Source organism: Cardiocondyla obscurior, linkage group LG08, assembly GCF_019399895.1.
Source record: "Cardiocondyla obscurior isolate alpha-2009 linkage group LG08, Cobs3.1, whole genome shotgun sequence".
Taxonomy (NCBI): Eukaryota; Metazoa; Arthropoda; class Insecta; order Hymenoptera; family Formicidae; genus Cardiocondyla; species Cardiocondyla obscurior.
Window position 1 is genome coordinate 4,767,712 of NC_091871.1, and position 18,905 is coordinate 4,786,616.

The 18,905-nt window shown below is 38.9% G+C and overlaps 2 protein-coding genes and 2 long non-coding RNA genes across 5 annotated transcripts in view; 2 read left to right on the forward strand and 2 right to left on the reverse strand.

Moving 5' to 3' along the window:
• Positions 1–14,260, forward strand: part of LOC139105069 (netrin-1) — a 141,231-nt gene extending 126,971 nt beyond the window's left edge. Inside the window, exons 5-7 of the mRNA XM_070660960.1 lie at positions 7,080–7,148; positions 9,262–9,472; positions 9,858–14,260. Coding sequence (XP_070517061.1) covers positions 7,080–7,148; positions 9,262–9,472; positions 9,858–10,002 — 425 coding nt within the window. The 3' untranslated portion in view covers positions 10,003–14,260. The remainder of the gene's footprint in view (positions 1–7,079; positions 7,149–9,261; positions 9,473–9,857) is intronic.
• Positions 1,531–6,125, reverse strand: LOC139105077 (uncharacterized). The gene is made up of 3 exons (XR_011546130.1): positions 6,033–6,125; positions 5,685–5,953; positions 1,531–5,572 (listed from the first exon to the last, which is right to left on the reverse strand). It is a non-coding gene; the product is annotated as an uncharacterized lncRNA (long non-coding RNA).
• Positions 14,261–14,690: 430 nt separating the features above from the next.
• On the reverse strand, positions 14,691–16,375 carry LOC139105076 (uncharacterized). Of its 2 annotated transcripts, XR_011546129.1 has the most exons (4): positions 15,710–16,375; positions 15,201–15,300; positions 15,017–15,105; positions 14,691–14,831 (listed from the first exon to the last, which is right to left on the reverse strand). It is a non-coding gene; the product is annotated as an uncharacterized lncRNA (long non-coding RNA). The 2 variants fall into 2 exon arrangements; XR_011546128.1 differs by lacking the exon at positions 15,710–16,375 and having other exon boundaries at positions 15,201–15,463.
• Positions 16,376–16,714: 339 nt separating this feature from the next.
• On the forward strand, positions 16,715–18,694 carry Mrpl3 (mitochondrial ribosomal protein L3). The gene is made up of 7 exons (XM_070660968.1): positions 16,715–16,923; positions 17,095–17,185; positions 17,268–17,498; positions 17,582–17,716; positions 17,793–17,953; positions 18,053–18,242; positions 18,412–18,694. The coding sequence occupies exons 1-7, from the start codon at positions 16,862–16,864 to the stop codon at positions 18,649–18,651; spliced, it is 1,110 nt and encodes a 369-aa protein (XP_070517069.1). The 5' UTR covers positions 16,715–16,861; the 3' UTR covers positions 18,652–18,694.
• The last annotated feature ends 211 nt before the right edge of the window (positions 18,695–18,905 follow it).

Consider the following 18,905-nt stretch of genomic DNA (forward strand, 5'->3'; position numbering starts at 1 on the left):
GACCTTACGCAAAGCTCGCTCGACTGCCGAATTCGTCGGGCAAGCCAGTTCTTGCCGTCCGCCACCGCGCGTCCTCCACCTTGCGAACTCGAAACGCGAAGATCTGCCGGCCGATGTAAACACACGCACGTACTCACACTACCGCGACGGTCAGCGGGCCCGATGACCACCGAATTCGGCAGTCGAGCACGCGATAGAATAAGTCCAGCACGCGCAATAGACTAGTTCGCGGCGAAAAACATGATAATTATCTACGTACCTAGTACGTTTTGATTGTTACATTTCTGACTCAGTACTGAACAGTTTTGTTAGACAGCCGCGAAATAAACCACGAATTGGCTAGCTAATTATTAAGTAACTGTGGGAATCAATTTCCACTCGGGAATGTGCAATATTATTTATAAGCAGTAACGCGAAAATGTTTTTACAGTTTATTACACCCGGCCCTTTAAAATAATTTTGAAAAAGCTTAAACAATTTCTATAATATTAAGAACGTAATAAATATTATAACGTACATGTTATTGAGCATAAACTTAGAAAAACATTGCCTGCACTCAAACTAATTAACGTAATTTATGTTGCAATTTGAGTAAATATCTCCTCCAATTTTTTATGTTGTATTAAACACCGATATACAGACAGCAATATAGCTCTCGTAAAACGAAAATAGTATTAGGTCAGCTCAATAAAAACACGTGTCATAAAATAGTACGTCACTTTGCGCAACCATTCTCAGTACGATTAATGCGCCGAAAATATGTATGACTAAAAATATAGCCACAGTCAAGGTTAAAATAACTCCTAGATTTTATCCTCGTCGAAACAAATACCGAAATGTCAGTCTCTGAAATGAATATCAGATGGATTCGAATAGACTGAATTATTAACTTATGAAATTATGTTGAACTATCAATTCTAAAACTATAACTTCCTTACATGTAAGTCACAAGTTTTTTTTTAATAGTGTGACTGAACAAAATTAATAATATATTATATAACAATTATATTAATAATAATAATATCGATCTCACTATTAATTATAAGACAAAATATATTTTTAAGTCGAATCCTTTTTATTTTAATAAAATATTTTGCTCGAAAAAATAATTTCTATATATTTAACTATAAAGAAATTCGTAGACTGCCGCAAAGTGACAAATAATAAAAGCGAATCAGTTTCTCCGCCTTAGGATAAAATTTAACTTGAGAGAAACATTCTTAGCGCGATTAATAAAAGCTTTCGCGCCGCGCGCGGTTACAAATTGACGGCGATTAAATCACAAAAGGCGTCTCGATCAGACTTCGTATTAACAACGCCTAGTGATTGGATCTAAGCGGATTACGTGCGCGCGAGCACAGACGAATATCAGCGTTCTAAATCGTACGACTTCCGACTACCTCATGCCGCATCGTCGTCAACCGATGAATGGTTTGGAATGAATGGACGATTCGTTTAAAGAACGCTTGTGAATGGCGCGTATTAATGATCGTACGGCGCGTACACGCAATTCTGTAAGTTGTGTCAAAAGCATGTCGATTGCATTTATCCCTTGACTTAATTAAAATCGTCTCTTTATTAACGAAAAAAAAAATACAGTGAAATCCTGCTTCTCTAATTTTGTAAATAAATTATGACCGAATGCGGTAACAAGATAATTATTATTCGTTCTTCCTCGATATATGTATAACTCACGTCGTGTATAATTCGTGTACTATTGATTTTATAATGTACAATTATTTCAATATTACGTATTTTATTAATACGTGCGGGCAAATTAAAATTAAATTTCCGCTTTTTTCTGCTGTTATCTAAAAAAAAATCGCAGTTCTCATTTGAACAGGACAGTCGGAAGTGAATTGAGTCTGCATACGTTCATTTGCACGTTTTCGCTTGTATAATCGCGCTTGCTAATCATCATTATTCTCGTTTTCTTTCTTTGTTTTTTTTTTTTTTTCTCGTGCAAATATCGCAAATGTGCTCAAATTTTTATGGAAGAAAAAGTCGCCGCTAATAATAAGAATTAAGTTACCGAACCCAGACGAGCTCGGCAGAAGTAGAATTATCGCGGTGAGCACGAGATGACCAAGACGAACGTGCGCATCTTGTCGACTGCGACAGTGCGTAACCACTAAACCCCTATAACCGCGTTGAGCATTAAACCAGCACCGGTCTCGAGAAAAGGATTAGTTTCTCCGAAGGCGTTTAACCATGATTACGGGAGCGACGTAATCATTCCCGCACGCGATCGGGACGGCATGTAACGCGCGTACGCGACGGGGCAAAATCTACACTTAAAAAAAAAAGGCATATTCTCATTTCGAAATTTACTTATCGTTGGAATCACGCGAATGCGGTTTTTCCTGCTTTTCAGACACGGTAATGCACGTTGCGTTTAAATCCGCTTATAATCTTATTCTCGATTCGACCTTGTTTCGTTAGAGGAACAAATCTTATTAAACCATGTTTGCAATACGGAAAGAAATTCTGACATTTAAAATGTGTGACGAGGAAAATTTCAGAGAGCTCGCAGATATTTCATCACTCGTATGGCTTTTACTTCTTATACTGTACCTATGTAATAGTGCTGCCTCATTCATATCTCACCAGCTTAGCCGGTGTACAGTATAGAAGTCTGTGATAATGACCGGCAAAAAATCCAACACTCCCAGGGTCAAAGATCTTAAATTCCCTAACTCTCTCACTTCGTGCGTAAAGTATCACTCTCTTTCTCGCATCTATCGAGTGCGCTTCTTACGTCTTCTACCAGTTCTACCTTGCAGTTTGGTAAACGACACGCGAACGAGAAGTAGGATAGATGTATGCGAGTTGTCCCGTCCAGTGAATAACCAGCTGGGAAATGTTATTAAATAACTGAATATCTCTCTCGCGCTAAAATATTACCCCTTCATGTAACTACATGTAGTATAAGATTTAATGATGCGAATATATCAGCCTAGCGTCAGAAGAGAATTATTTTACATTCGTATAATGTAAATAGAGAACGTTAAAACGATGAGAGATTATTTGATTTAAATGTTTCGCCGCGGAAATAAGAAAAGAAGCGGCGGTCGTTTTCGCTGATGCACGTACTCTAAACGCGAGCGGAACGCAAAGGATGCCGCGTGACAGTCTCGGCACTCTCGCGCATATACGCGGTTAAAAAAAATAAAAAGAAAAAAAAGGACTTCTGCTCTCCGTAGCACGCACGTTTTCATCCTATTTTTTTCCCCTCTTTTTGCCATGCACCGTCCATTCTCGTAGGCCGGATGCGCAACGTTCAAAGTCGTAAAATATCACCACCGCACATGCGAGAGAACCGGTTACCTTCGCGTATCGGAAAACAAATATTTTCGCCGCCTATCTACGACTTTAATATTATTTCGTCCGACATACGTTTCTCTCACGCCAATTTCCTGCCCGTGTGTTCATTCCTGCACGTCGATACTTGACGCATAAACTTATATAACAAATTTTGTTTGGCGCGCTTTACGCACGCTGCTGCAAACATTTGCTCAACTAGAACATATAAGTTTACCTGAATATAACATCGTAATTTAATAACTCGCTGAATACTTTACAATAGGATACGCTCAGTAACGCAGTCGGCCAGTGAGTTTTAATATCCGATCGGCGCATGTTTCTGTTACGTCTTCTACTTCATCGTTTTTATTTCTTTTTTTTTTCGACGCGGAATTAAAGTGAGCAAAATTAAAAAAGTCAAAAAGTTGAAGTAACATTTCTAAATCTAAAATTATACAGCAATCAGGTGCAAAAAAGCTCAGTGAACTGTTATGCCACTAGATGTATCCAATATAAAAATTGCTATAATTGTTTAAATACTATTACACCGCTTGAAATTATTATTAATTAATACACGAGTCGAGAATGTCACTCGTATTGGTATATCTCGCGTAGAACACGCGCAACAGATTCAATTCCGACACGAGGAAACAACCTTGTCGACTACGATCTCTGTCGCATTATGAAATCCGAGCACGTCGTTGCCGATAAATCAACGCAACAGTCGAGCGATCTCGCGGGCGATTCTCGATCGCCGGACCGTTGGCCGGCTGATCAATCACGCGCTTTCAATCCCCTAACACGTGCGCGAGTTGGTGAACGTCCCTACGTACGAACGAACGAATGAATATGGTGTGGTATCGCGATTCAGCACCAGGTGGGCTGCTCACGTTAATTCACCAGTTAGCCCCATGCGGCCGGCATTCGACATGGATTTGCATCTGCCTACCCGCGCTCGGTCTCATCGTACCCCATAATTTTAAAAGAACATAAAGTAAAACTGATATGCAGACAAATAATTAAAAGTACATTATATTCAAAACACGTTTTCTCTTAATTCCTAATCGTCCCCGGATTTTAAAAATAAAAAAGAATTTTTTAATGTTTTTTTTTCATAAATAGTTATATGTTAGGTTATTACACCTAATTATACGATTATATTAATTATAAATACTCCCGCTCGTCTTATATTATATTCTTTCGGTTCAACGCGTAATTCCGATTTAAAATTGCCTTTATAAACCCCCAGCCGAGGCTGTAACACATTGCCCGAGGAATTAATTGAACGGCTGCGAGACGCGCTGACCGTATGGGATATAATGGATGGATAGTCGCGGCTAGATAATAGATGGATGGATACGCCGGTGGATGATAATGGGCCGTGTCAAGTGCGAGACGAGCTGAGCTGAAGTAATCCAAGTGCCTACGATATATGTATGCAACGCGAGGTCGAAGGCTCCCCGTGACGTCACGGGTTCTCATTTGTCGTCTCGCCTAGCACTACATTTACGTCTACACAAGTGATTACATAAATTATCCTAAGCTGGCGACGCGACACTTTTTACTTGTAAATTTTCCAATGAACATCGAAGCAACTAGTCTCGAGTATAAAACAAAGTTACAAAAATATTCTTTGATCAGTCACTTTAAATTACCTTCAACTATCAATCGCTTTGCAATATTATTAAGATTTTACTTTGTTAAATACCTAAAATTTTGCCAGTTAAATAATACGATAATATTTATCAACTATACGAGACCTTAATGTGATTTTTTAAATATTAGAAGTACCATGTGCGCGTTACACGCGAGCTATTTTTTGAGAGACCCTAATTACGAATAAAAAAAAAATTATGCAACTCACTAATCTGCATGAGCTTCAGTGGAGTCGTGGACTTCTGCCGGTGACTGTAACATAAAATAAAACATATTATTGTAGACATGTTAGTATTTCAATTAATGTAAGGGTAAAGCTATATTTTTATAAAGATTTTCTATGAAAAAAAAGAATTAAATCTCACCTAAAAGTTGCTTCGCCGATGCACGATGCCCCCCGGGCCTGCTCCTCCTCTCAGATGGGACGTGACGAGCCATCTTTTCGCGCACAAGTCACTCGCGAACGCGACCGTGATTTTAAATTCGCGAAAATTATTGATCACTTGCGCGCGATATTTTTCGGCACTGCTGTAAAGAGAAAATCCTGAAAATAAAAACAAGTTACTGACTTACCCAATCTGCATACAGCGGAGTTGAAGAATTCTGCCGGTGACTGTAACATAAAAAGAAATATATTAATGTAGACATGTATATCGGTTTAAAAGTTAATAAAAAAGTAGAGGAAATCTTTTAATAAAGATTTTATTAGAGAAATTAATGCTTACCTAAAAGTTGCTCCGCCGATGCCCGATGCCTCCTGGTGGGCCTGCTCATCCTCTCAGATGGGACGTGACGAGCCATCCTTCCGCGCACAAGTAACTCGCGAACGCACTTCCGAAAATAAAAAAGAAAATCGTTAAAAAAAAACGCCGAAAAACTAGCGGCACTCCCGATACGACCGACGAACCGGCTGCGGTTCGTATGATGACTGATATCGGCGCACGGCACTTTAAGTTCTCATTAAACGATGCGAAGCAGCGGAGTTTCTCTTGATCTGAAACACACAAATTAAAGAATTATTTTGTAGATATCACATTCAAAGCATTTTATTCCAAAGACAAGTTTATACTTACCCTGGGGTTGCTCCGCCGGGGCAGGATACCCTTCCTGGGCCTCCTCCTCCTCTCAGGTAGCACGTGTCGAGTCGTCCTTCCGCGCACTGGACACTCGCGAACACCCCGACCGTGACTTTACAATCGCGAAAATTACATTGCCCTCGCGTTTTAAATAAAGCCATGCCGAAAAATTACGTCCGAATACCGTACGAGAATCCCGGAACGACCAACACGACGGCGCGAGCACGTGGTCGTCGCGTAGTGCATACTTTAACGAAAGGAGACGTAATCGCACGTGTTCTCCTCACGCGGAGGACGAAGAGGAGAAGATCTCGTATCGCGAAGTATTCGTCGAACGGAAATACGTATTAATTTCGGCACGAGCACGCGGTCTGCCTAACGCGTACGTACGTGCGTGTTGCTCGACCGCTGGAGAAGGACAGAGTGAGAGTGGGAGTGGTGGGGGAAATACTAGCGCGCGACACGTAGGCTCGCGTTCGCTCCCCCTGCCCCCACGTATACATATATAATATCTATTTTATCTATTCGTTACTCTCGTTCGATTTAATTGTAATATTTAATTAGTATGTCCAGACAAAGACGGTACTTACATTAGGTCGTCCTCGATCTGGAAGATCGCGAAGACCGTCTTTGCCTGGACATATTAATTAAATATTAAAATTAAATTAAACCTCAAAATCGCCGACTTAACAGCCGACGTTGACTCTCGCTTGGCGTGAAGCAAGCCAAGCGAGAGAGAACTAATCAGCGTCGGTTTTAAGCGGTAACAATTTTTTAAGATAGAATGACATACCACGCGATTACTGTAATAGTCGGTTCACCATTACGATAACCTCTGCACAAGGATCAATTTCGACAATTGCTTGACCCGACCGAATTCTATTCTGTGCGCAATTTAAAGAACACTTTGCTAACGACGCGTTTCCTCGTTCGCCAACGTCTGCGCCCAAGGGAATTAACTGCCGCAAGTTAACCCGCGCCGCCATAAATTGATTAAACCACTGAAAGGCGGCGTAATTTATCTTCCCCTTCGTTTTGTTGCAGATCAGTGTGGAAAGTGTCGCGCCAGCACGAAGAGGCTAAATCTCAACAAGTATTGCAAAAGAGACTACGGTAAGTGTTTCCGGATCAAACAATGTTGCGGAGAAAACGACATATTAATCGCCCTCGTCCCTTTAATTTGGAACTCAAGCCGCGAAAACCTAAACAACATATGGCGAATCTCGCCACAACGAAATTCTATAATTAACTCGTTCTTGCACACACCATTACAATTCAGCCTAAAAATAAAGCAACTTAAAGGGTAATGATTTCTTTCAATATTATTATACATCAGCAAGTAAAACGACAGCGCCCGAAAGCAATGATGAGAACAGTAATGGAGAGTCGTCAATTCTTGGCTGGCTGATGTGGGAAAACATTGCGCGGCGCAAAGCCACCGGAATTGTTTCGGCTGTATTGTGAATAAATGTGTGCCTGCCCTAATAATGTGTGGAAAGCGCATGTGAAACAACGATTTATGTCGAGGTTCTCTATCTCTCAAGAGCCTTCGAAGAAGGGCAAATAGAAACGTATACGTAAGAGATATTAAGAAAGAAAAAATCAGGGAGAGAACAAAAGAAGGCTGCAATAACAGATTTTGCTTTAGAAAACCTTATATTTGTTACGTACAAAGATTAATAAAAAAATGTTTGAGAGTAATAACATTAAAAATAACTAATCAATTTATTAAATAAAATAAAAAATTGTACCGTTTTATTAAAACATTATTTATTTTTGCGGTATTTGTAGCAAAATCGCTTTTTTCTATACTTACATTTATTTCAAGCCTTTAACTTTTTTACTTGAAAACATTGAAAAAAATGAAAAAATAAGGATAAAGTTGTTTGCGTACGACCACGATTGTCCTCTCTCTCTTTCTTTTTTTTCTTCCTTGCGTGTATAACGTTCAAAAATGAAAGACTCGCATTTTAACGGTGCCAGGGCTTTCAATAATAGAATGGTATGCCTTTGAACCGTAGTCCAGCGTTGCTTTGACCGAACAGAGCAACTTCGGTGCTCCCTGTTTCCTCTCCTGTCCATTCGTTTGATTCAACGCAGATAAATCTTCAACAGGTCTGCACTTAACTGTCTCCGACTTAGAATAGCGACCGAAACGACCGTGCATCCCGTAGCCTCGTCGCGAAAACGAAACTGATCAGAAACAGTGTATATACTTTCCAAAGTAGAAATTGCTTGTAGATTAAAAATAAAACTAAGCTCCTAATTTTTTATGCAATTAATTAATAACTTGATCTTTTTTAAATTTATTTTTTATCAGTTAATTCCATTCACGTAAAAAAAAAACCAACTTAAAGTACGAAAGATGTAATAATTCAACTCCGTTAATCTCAATTCATGAAATTGCTGCAAAATTATTAGAGAAAATACGCATTCACGTTTCAAAAGTACATCTCGCTATCCTCCCTCGCGAGGAATGTAAAATCTCCAGACTACGTCAGAAGTAACGTGGCTCCACGATTCGAATAGCAAACTCCGGGGTCAGACACGACGGCGTATAAACTCGTAACGCCGACGTCGAAGTAATGAATGGTTCGATCGAATGCAACTCAACGCTGAATCGTTTCACAGGGGCATGACCCTAGTTCTTGGCGAAAGGCTAATAGTATCCCTGTCTGGATGACAGGATCGATACGACACAGGACGGTACGATCGTAACAGAAGAGAATAAAAAGGAAAGAGTTATGTCGATTCTCTTTTCGATTCTATGGACTCGATATCGGCTGAAAAGCCGAGGCATCCTTCGAATAAAAGAAACACATGTGTTCATGTGTTAAAGACGATTACGTACAATATGCGGTTCAATCACAATGCAAAACATAAATTTTTGTAATTGCGCTAGCTGAAAGTCTTATAAAAGAAAGTTGCCTATAAAAAAAAAAAAATTCTATTCTAAAGACGTATTAATAAGTTTTTTTATTTGATTTTATAGTATACTCAAAGAGAAGAGAAGTAACTAGAATTCGAGCTATTGTCGAACGAAGTTGTAGTTATCTTTATATTCTATAAAATTCAATGAAAGCTAGAAATATATTCTTTTCAATATGGAATCTTCACTTATATATATCCTCGCTCCAGATATTCGATCTCAATTATATAATATTACGTATGTGTGTATGTGTGTGGGCTTGAAACGTAACGTTCAATATGTTCTTTTTCACCGCAGCTATTCTGGGCAGAATAACGGATAGGCACAAGAAGAGCGACGGCTCACAGGCCGGTACGAGCGTATCAGGCACATCCTGGATCCGATTCACTCTGAACGTCGACTTTATTTACAAGAAAAACTCTAACTCGAGGATTCGACGTGGCGACGTATCTCTTTACGTTCACTCGGCTGATTTGGCCTGCAGATGCCCCAAAATCAAACCTAATAAGTAAGTATTTTAATTTCCTCAAAGTCATTAATTTTTTTTCTTTTCATCAAGAATTAAGTTACAAAATCGAATAATTCAAAATTCTAAAATTTGAAACAGTCGAGAAGTATATTACATTTATATAAACTATTAAAACTACCCACAAGATATTGATAAAAATACGTAATTCTTAATTTTTTCATGTATGTCGCAGCCACGTTTAACCTTTCATTTAGTTAGAGGCAAATCTGTGTGAACGACCATAATTTCCAATAGGGTAACTCTGATAATATGAAGACAGGCATAACTGTAACGACCGTAAACTACCTTCGGAAATTGCAGAGTGGTCGGCAACAGCTGACGGCTGGACATCGCAACTACACTCACACGGCTGTTATGTTTGCAGGTCGTACTTGATCCTTGGCCAAGAGAGCGACGGCAGCGGCCAAGGTGGGCTTACGGTGACACAGAGGTCAATCGTTATCGAGTGGCGCGACGAATGGCACCGCCGAATGCGCCGTTTTCAACGAAGAGCGAGATCGTGCCATTGAGATGCTCATACGTCGCGGAAAAAGAGGAAGAGATAGAAAGCAAGACGAAGAGAGAAAAAGAACGGGAATGAACGAGAGAACGAAAAAGAGAGCGAGAGCGAGAGAAAGGGGAAGCGTGCGTGTGCTGTGTGTGTGAGAATGAGAGAAGAGAAAGAATTAAAAAAAAAAAAAACTGAGTAAATGAGTGAGAGAATGGGAAAGAACGGAGTAAAAAGAGAGAAAGACAGAGAGAAAAAAAATGACAAGTCCCCTCCCAACCGTGTTCGTAGGAACCTGCATATCTTGATTTTCCGGCAGCGATTACCGGTATCGGGGTGCCGATTTTGTTTTGCGCGCGGTACTCGTCGACGTTCCTACGTCGAAAGCAAGATACGAGAAAGGAGAAGAAAAGGGGGAGCAGCGATTTTCCCAAGACGAACGCGTCCGCCACGCGCGAAATTACGCGAGCAATACGTGTTTGTAGGAAAGGTCGCGTGCGAAGACGACCCCGTCGCGAAATGAAACCCCGGAGGGATCGATCGTTCACTTCGATCTGAAATCTCGTTTGACCTTTGACTCTCGCCAAACATATCCATTTAACGAGATGCAGATTGATCCAAGTTTTTCGTTCTAATACGGGAATTCGCTGTTCGGGGCATTTTCGTGGAGCATGCCTCGCTGTCGATTCACTTCTGACATTTGCCGCGCGACATTTCTCCGCGGCGAGCGATTTATTGAACGGCATGAATCTTTGCCGGCTCGCCGTCGTTGCCCGTTCGCACCCGATAAATCGCGCGTCCACGAGAAATGTCGCGAGACAAATGTCGGGTCGAATTTACGCGACAGATTCAATTACTCTGGAATACCGCAAATCGTCCCCGATGCGACGTTACTCTTAGCGGTACACCCTGTTACTCAATGGCGAATAATCCGCCCGAATGCGCCGTCGTTTCCCGCGCCCGTTAACGCTATCACCTGAATCAGATTCGAAGAGTTACTTCCGTGCGTAATAATGCTCGTAATGCATTTACCGTCGCGATCAATAGAAATTGATGGTTTTAATTAAGTCGTGCCCAACAATAAATTCAGCGTACGGACAGATCGAGCGGGAACGCGGTATTAATATCGCGTAAAATAATCGAGCTCTTTCGAAACGCTTCTCCGGCGCTTCGACGGTAATTCATATTCATCAACATCAATTTGCTATACACAAAACGTGAACGCGCACAGATTGTATGCGATACGCGAGGCAAGCGTGACATGTACGAACGGAGCGCTAATGCACCCATATTATAGAAGGCGTTGCCATTAAAATTTAATAGATTCGGCAAAGCAAAATCAATTTCGAAATTCGCCGATGCACCAATGTCTTTAATCTTGTTCGTCCACTTTTATTTTACTTATTAACTGAAATTGAAGAGACGATCGAAAAAGGGCCGCGTAAGGAAAACTGCCCTTTGAAGGAAAATGTAATTCGTGCTTTTGTGTATGTGTGTGTGTGTGTGTGTTTTTTTTATACATTAAATTTTGTCACCTTAGCAAAAACGCGATCTATAAAATGGAACAAGAATTAGAATTTGACGAAGCAAAGTTTTGTTCGTACGATCGTTTGAATTCGTTTCATTCTTGTCGTATGTAAAGTCAATTTGTTAAAAATAATGTTTGAATACAGAATATCTACCTATATGTATAAAGAACATTCGCATAAAATAAAATTGCGCAATGTATGCGACCGCAAATTATGAATCTCGGCGACTTTTCGACGTCGCGGACAGTAAGAACGGCGAGGCGAATGTACGTGTGATAATATGTACGTCTCGACTTTATTCCCGAGAAAACCGCGGCACACCTGCTACGGAAGCATGATTCAAGCCGCGTCCAGCGCTGGAGGGCTCGTATCGCCGCTAGTACTAAAAGGCCGGTCTCGAGTAGACAAGCGCAAAATGCGTATGTACATGTACACGTCTAGCCATTTCAAATCTGATTTATTCGCGGCTGCCTTGTGTCTTGAGAGCCGGTGCACTCGGAGAAAGTGGGCGTGAGAGGGGAAACAGCGCGAGAATCCAATGGAACCGCGAGTGAGGCAATGAGAAAAATGAAAACAGACGCGAGGCAGGCAGATAAGCGAAGATACTCGGTCATAAAATATATTAAACCGTTATATATTATCATTAAGGGTGTATCGCACGCTGGAATCTGAGAAGCGTTATCGTTTCGATCGTCTGGCTAGAAAGTTAATGTGACTCTCGTTTATCCGTTAAACATCGTCGGGTTAGAAAATAATGAATCTCTTTGACTACTTCCAAGTGTTTTCTCGAACAAAAATACCAAAAGAAATTATTATTAAAAAGATTTGTTTTCTAATAGCGTTTTCCCGACGAGATAACGATCGCGTTTTAGTATTGCTAAGTAAACATTTGCCAAGACGAACAGATCCTTAAGTGCCTACAATTATCTGTTGTCTTATTTGACTCTTTGCCGAGCTTCTGCAAACGTCGTCTAAGCTTTGTACATATCAAAAGCACGAATATCATTTTGCTTCTGTGAATCCGATTTATCAGTGTCATTTGAAACGTTCAAATATGTTGATTTGTTTGAAGTGAATAGCCACGGTGAGAAATAATCGCGCGGAATCTTGTACTATGGAGACGTCGGTCCATTCATAAGATAAATCGGCCTGGACGCATTCGGTTCTAAGGATGACTATTAGAGATTTGCGGTGCACGAATTTAAGTCGTCGACAGCCCGTTTTGCTCGGCTTAAGTGCTCCGTTGAGCTCGAGTAAGATATGTTCTAATCTAAAATTGGAACGTGTGGCACTTGTACCGAGAAACGGATATGCGTGTCGCGTTTAATCGAAAGGCATGTGTCCCAGGACCACGCGTTTCGCAAATCAACTGAGCGAACGCGACGGGAAAACGAACAACGAGTGTCTCTGTTGAATAATCTATTCTGCGAGATTAGATAGATCTATTCACCAACTCTTGGAATTCTACGGAAGCAAATTAAAGCAATTATTGCATTGCATTGTCATTTATGTCGTTACATGGCGGACCGTTCGATCGCAAATGGCACAAAACTCGTTCCCGGGCTTCCCCTCCTTCTCTCGTGAGACTTCCGTTTTAATTTATTTATTCTTCGCTCGCTCGATCATCGCGCGTCGTATCGTAATCATATAGAAATATCACACGCGTTCGTTGAATGTAGATTTTCTTGTACATTTTCTATATAAATTATTAAGATCCTTTTCTAGCTGGTATATTATATTATGTAGTGGAGAACGAGGTGAGGAACACAGTAGAGGCTAAGCACAATGACACGTGTCGCGGGTTTATCGATCAATGGAAATACTATTCCGGATCGTTTGCGTTACGGATTCTAGGCGACGACGGCGGTGTCGTTTAGTTAATCGTCGATCGTGAAAATCGCTGATCTTTGTAACGTAAAGCATATATACTTTTTCGATGTAAGGTATGGTTTGAGGTAGCATGGCAAATACCGATAAAAATCATTAACGTGCGATGAAGATCAGCGAGCAATGTTTGAGAATGATCACGTGTTACTCGACATAATCGATGGCTCAGCTGCGATTAAGGAGCCCACCTGTTACGTCCCACCTGATCCTTTCCGAGCTCTACCAACCCCAGCCGGCAGAAAGACTATTCTTTCTCGCGACAGTACGATAAAAGAATACGTAAATATGAAACGGCACAAGCGCATCGCTTAGAGTTAATAAAATAACCTGTAGAAACGTTTATATATTTGTAACCACGTGCTTGGTGGTTAAAAGAAGAAATTTTTGAGACTACTTTGATCCTCCAAAGGGAACGGGGGCATATTTACGCTACTAACTTATGATACCGTTACGATAAAATTGTTCCTCCACCTACGCTACAAAGTGTACCAAATTATAGAAATTAATATACGTACTATTATTGCGCCACGATGTCGTGATAATACACTGAAAAAAAATTATAATTTACGTTATAGAAAATATTTGACGCAAAATTAATCCTTCACTGTATTTCACAATACATTTCACAAGCACATTTTCATTTTTTAAAGCTATTACATTTGTTTAAAGGTGTGTATCTACTTAGCAAATGCGACATTTACAAAAAAATCCATCGCTACAAAATTAACACACCAACGACACACATCATCGACGAATGTTCACGATCGCTGTGTTCATTTATTAAGTGTATACACACCTTAAGGAGTCGATGTAAACTTTCTTCTTTCTAACGTGACAAATAAAGTATAAAGCAAGTAAATCAAACCGAAGTGAAAATGCAAAGCATCGCGTTTGAGGAGGAGCTTAATCGTCAACGTTCGCATCGAATTAGAGCAATTTTATCAAAATGATCTGTGACTATGATTGAATAAAATCATATCCCTCGCTTTACTTACTAACTCTTGAAAAGTCAGCCAGAGCAAAAAAATATGATTTTATCCAAACACTGCCACAAATTGTTTTAATAGATGTTGCGAGGGTAGTCTATATTTAAACTATAGTTGCGCTAATCATGTGCGAGCGTTTCCTTTTTTTTTCCTGCGGAAGAGAATTCCGTGGGAAACGAATCAGATGTGATCGCCCCCTTGTTCTCGAACGAGGAGAAAAACGTCGTACGCTCTTTCGTGTGTGCCGTAGCTGACAATGTATGTATGTACGATTTTAATGATGGTTGAACGTGATGTCGGTGGAAACGATTCTGACGGGCGATCGATAACATCACTGATGAACGACGAATGTTCCACGTCGTAGCAACCGCCGGCCGATGATACCACGTACTATGGAGACGCTCGATCTCGATCCCCGATCGATCTTGCACGTTGCAAGACGACGCGCCCTGAAATCAAAGATCGAAGCGATTGAACTTTCGCATTCCGAGTTTCGCACCGGGGTTCTTGCAGCGCAAACTCTCACTTACTCTAAATTGAAATGAGTTATAAGTTTCCTGTAATTATAGAACGACTACGTAATTTTAAATTTAAATTTTTGCAGAAATTTATCACAAATTGAATTGGAACTTACGTATAAATTTTTTTCTTCATTAAATGTGTTTGTGTTCTTCGTTCTGGCGCTTTTATTTAATTTGGAACGAGATCTTTCGTCTTCACAACCTACGACATAATTATATGTATAAAAATGTACCAATTTAAGATAACTTTAGATTAAGATTAAAAGACTATAACATCTAATCGCGAACCATACTTACGTTGCAGTCAGGGATTGAGGATGATCCTTTCGCGTGCGATCTGAGCGAACGGAACCAACGTGCGGACTGCACACGTGAATAAAATGATTTATTATCGCATCTGCAAGAAAAGGAATCAATTTTCAGCTTATCGTCAAAGGAATTAAAGGAAAAGCAAAACGAGCACGAGAAGAATTCAGAGTCAATAAACTCCCGCCACTCGAATTCCATCGCGCACCCGAAGGCGTTCTCAAGTGCGAAGGCACTTCGATCGAATATTCAATCTCGAGGATTGAATATTCAATCTTGCTGAATGTTTCTCGATAAGTTAAGCGTGCATCTCGAATACATTCATCTCGACACGATTTAGATTTTTAACAACTCTCCGGTCGCCGACAGAATATCTCGGATATTACGGCTGAAGTTAATTTATCTTTCATACTTACTTTACGACATACACAATTAAAAATAAAACTTTTATTTGTATTATATTTAAGATATCAAAAGATTTTACCAAATATTCGAGATACCTTTTACATCATCGAGTTAAATGTTTTCAAATGTTTATGAAAATTTTCACGCTGTTAAATTTCGAAAATAAAATAATCCTAAAAACTTTATCACTTAATTGAAATATTTTAGAAGCTAAAAGCTTTTCGCTAATCATTTACAGAGAATCTATAAGAAAAATTAACGCGGCGTAATTTTCTCTTCGCAATATTCCATTAACCACCGCACGCGTGTGGTAGGTCGCCAACTATTAATTGCATCGCGGCCAACGACAAAAGAAAAAAATATTTCGACGTGATCACAATACACGTTCGATTAATCTCTCGACTTTAATCCCTGACTGTCGCTCGCAGATATGACATGGTATAACGTTAACGGGCTCTTATCCACGCCCGTGTACGTGACTCGATGTAACAAAATAATTCTATCACGACTAAAAAGTGTATTGCACACGAATTTCTCTCACCCGAAAATCGTCGTTGGGTGAAGCGCGCGACTTCTATTCGGAATTTACGAAACGGCAAGTTATATAAATATATATATATAAATATACATCGTAGAGTTGTACGCGATACGCAATAAGAATATGCTATTTATACCTCCGCATTAATCGATTGCTACTGTACCGATTATCACTTAGACTCGATTAAATTATTAAGTGTATCGTCGTGTATTGTGGTGTAATAAATGTGATTAGTTGTACGAAAAATAAACGCAACCCGTAAGAACTGCCCTTTCTCTAACCCATTGCATCGCCAATTTTTTTTTTTTTTCTTTTAACGTTTATCCGGCGTTTTTTGTTACCCAGTCTGTCAAATAACTTACGGTTTCCTTAAACAACTGCTGGGATGGCGCTGTTCAAAACTTCATTGAAAGATATTCTAAAATTAAATTAAATTAAATACGGCAAAATAAAATAAGAATAAAAAAAATTAAGGAAAATAAAAAGAGAATTTATTAAATAATAATGTATCAAAGTGCGCAACCCAAACCGGCTAAAAATATCTACCAATCAGATGCAAGAGCTTACTGAGCGGTTGGGTTTGCTGAACACACCCAACGGAAACGGGTCTATAACTTGATCAGTGTAAATGGTTTTCAGTGTATTTTTTAGGTTAAGTTTCTCGTATCTGTGAATTTATAAAAGCAATTGTGAGATTAATATAATAACAATGACATCATTTTTAAAAACAATTAATGGACTACAACTTTTTCACAAAAGCTTGAAAAGAAGGTAAGCATTGTTTCGTGGTATTTTTCTAGGCATAGAATTCTTTCACGAGTGAAATTATTATTGATATCTGATATATCGAAGTTTGTACAAAATTAAATTAATGAATTAATAATAATGTACATTTATGTATAAATCTTTATAACAATTTTTCATATTTTTATGAATTTGTAGTATCGATATGATGTCCGTCCCGAAACGGGAAAAGTATATTCCACAGCCTAGATATCGGCATCCAGAGTGGCTTCCAAAGCCGCAACGTGTTGTATGTAATCAGTTTACAAGTTTATTCTTTTTTTAATATATGATACCCGAATATGTATTTATATGACAAATAACTTTCACAGTTGTATGATGAACGGCTAACGAATGATAATCAGCAGTTTCTTAACGAAGTGGTTCAAGATACCTATGTTTCGCCCACTATCAATACGAATTCTCCTTTAAAAGAAGATCCAATCGAACCTACCGTAGAATGGAAAGTAGGTATGCAACGTACCGGTTTAATCGCTAAAAAAATCGGAATTTATCCATTGTGGTTAAAAAACGGAAAAAAAGTCTCGTCGACGTTACTTCAGGTAAATGGAGCAGTTTTACTTTAAACGAGTAAAATCATTATTTTGAAATTAATTTTTGTTATTTATTACGTACTTTAATTCAGATAGTCGACAATGAAGTAGTGAAATATATACCGCCAGAGAAATTTTTTCCGGTAATATCTAAAACACCTTCAATACAAGTTAAAAACAGACGCGGATGTCTTATAATAGGTGCAGAAAATATTGATCCTCAATTGGTATGTGATTAAATACATATCTAATAAATTTTTCTATTCTAACTTAAAACTAACGTGTTTTTTTTTTTTTGCATAGATTACTAAAGAATATTATGGCATTTTTAATGACACTGGAGTTCAACCAAAACGTATATTAAGAAGATTTATAGTGTCTCGCGAAGCAGCATTGCAACCAGGAACTCCCTTATTCGCCACACATTTTAAACCAGGAGAAATCGTCGACATTCGTGGGAAAACGTAAATTAATTTGTCTTGACATATTATGCATTTTTAAGAAAAAAAATTAAAAATTGTTTTAATTATTCACGAAAACTTGAAACATGTGATTTTGATTAGGGTTGATCGCGGATTCCAAGGTGTCATGAAACGATGGGGTTTTAAAGGAATGCCTGCCTCTCACGGCGTGACCAAGACTCACAGACGACCCGGAAACATCGGGTCAGGTGGCACGAAAGCTCGAGTTATGCCTGGTACTAAATTGCCTGGACACATGGGTAATCGGTGGCGTATTCTTAGAGGTGTTCGGGTAATTAATTTTTCTAATAAAAAAGGATATATATTTTAAATAGACAAAAAATCTTACATCTATTCTGAAATTTTTTTTTATATAAATTTATCATTTACTTTATAAGTTTATTATTCTTTATTCTTATTCATTAATTTTTTAAATTTTTTATATGATACTTTGTTTCTAGATTCTACGAATAAACACGAAGTATAACGTGATTTGGGTTTTGGGACAGAACATACCTGGTGAAACTAATTCTTATTGTTATATGTATGATACACGCCTTCCTTTGAGAAAATCTCAAACAATGCCAAATTTCCCGACGTATTTTCCAAATACCACCGATGAGTTACTTCCAGAAGAATTGTATGCAGATGACGTACATCCGTTTTCAGATTCCACGATAGAATTTCAAGAAGAATCTTAATTGTATATTTGTATCATATTAAATAAAAAAATGTATAATTGTAGATTGGGATTATTTACAGACCTTATATACTTCTGATGATAAGTTTATAAATATAAGTTACATAGTAACTAAGAATTAGCACAGGCACATTCGATTTCTAATTCCATGCTAATTCAAAATAAAATTATCGAGTGATAGTTGAAATTGCCCCGAACTCTCGTCGAAATTTTATTGGTTGTCTGCTTCTTACAGAAATATCCACTTATTAATTA

Excerpts from the sequence above, each read along its gene's own strand:
- Mrpl3 (XM_070660968.1), top strand. The coding sequence starts at position 16,862 with ATGACATCATTTTTAAAAACAATTAATGGACTACAACTTTTTCACAAA. Across the intron at positions 16,924-17,094 it reads CACAAAAGCTTGAAAAGAAG|TATCGATATGATGTCCGTCC; the intron begins GTAAGCATTGTT and ends ATGAATTTGTAG. Across the intron at positions 17,499-17,581 it reads TCTCGTCGACGTTACTTCAG|ATAGTCGACAATGAAGTAGT; the intron begins GTAAATGGAGCA and ends ACTTTAATTCAG.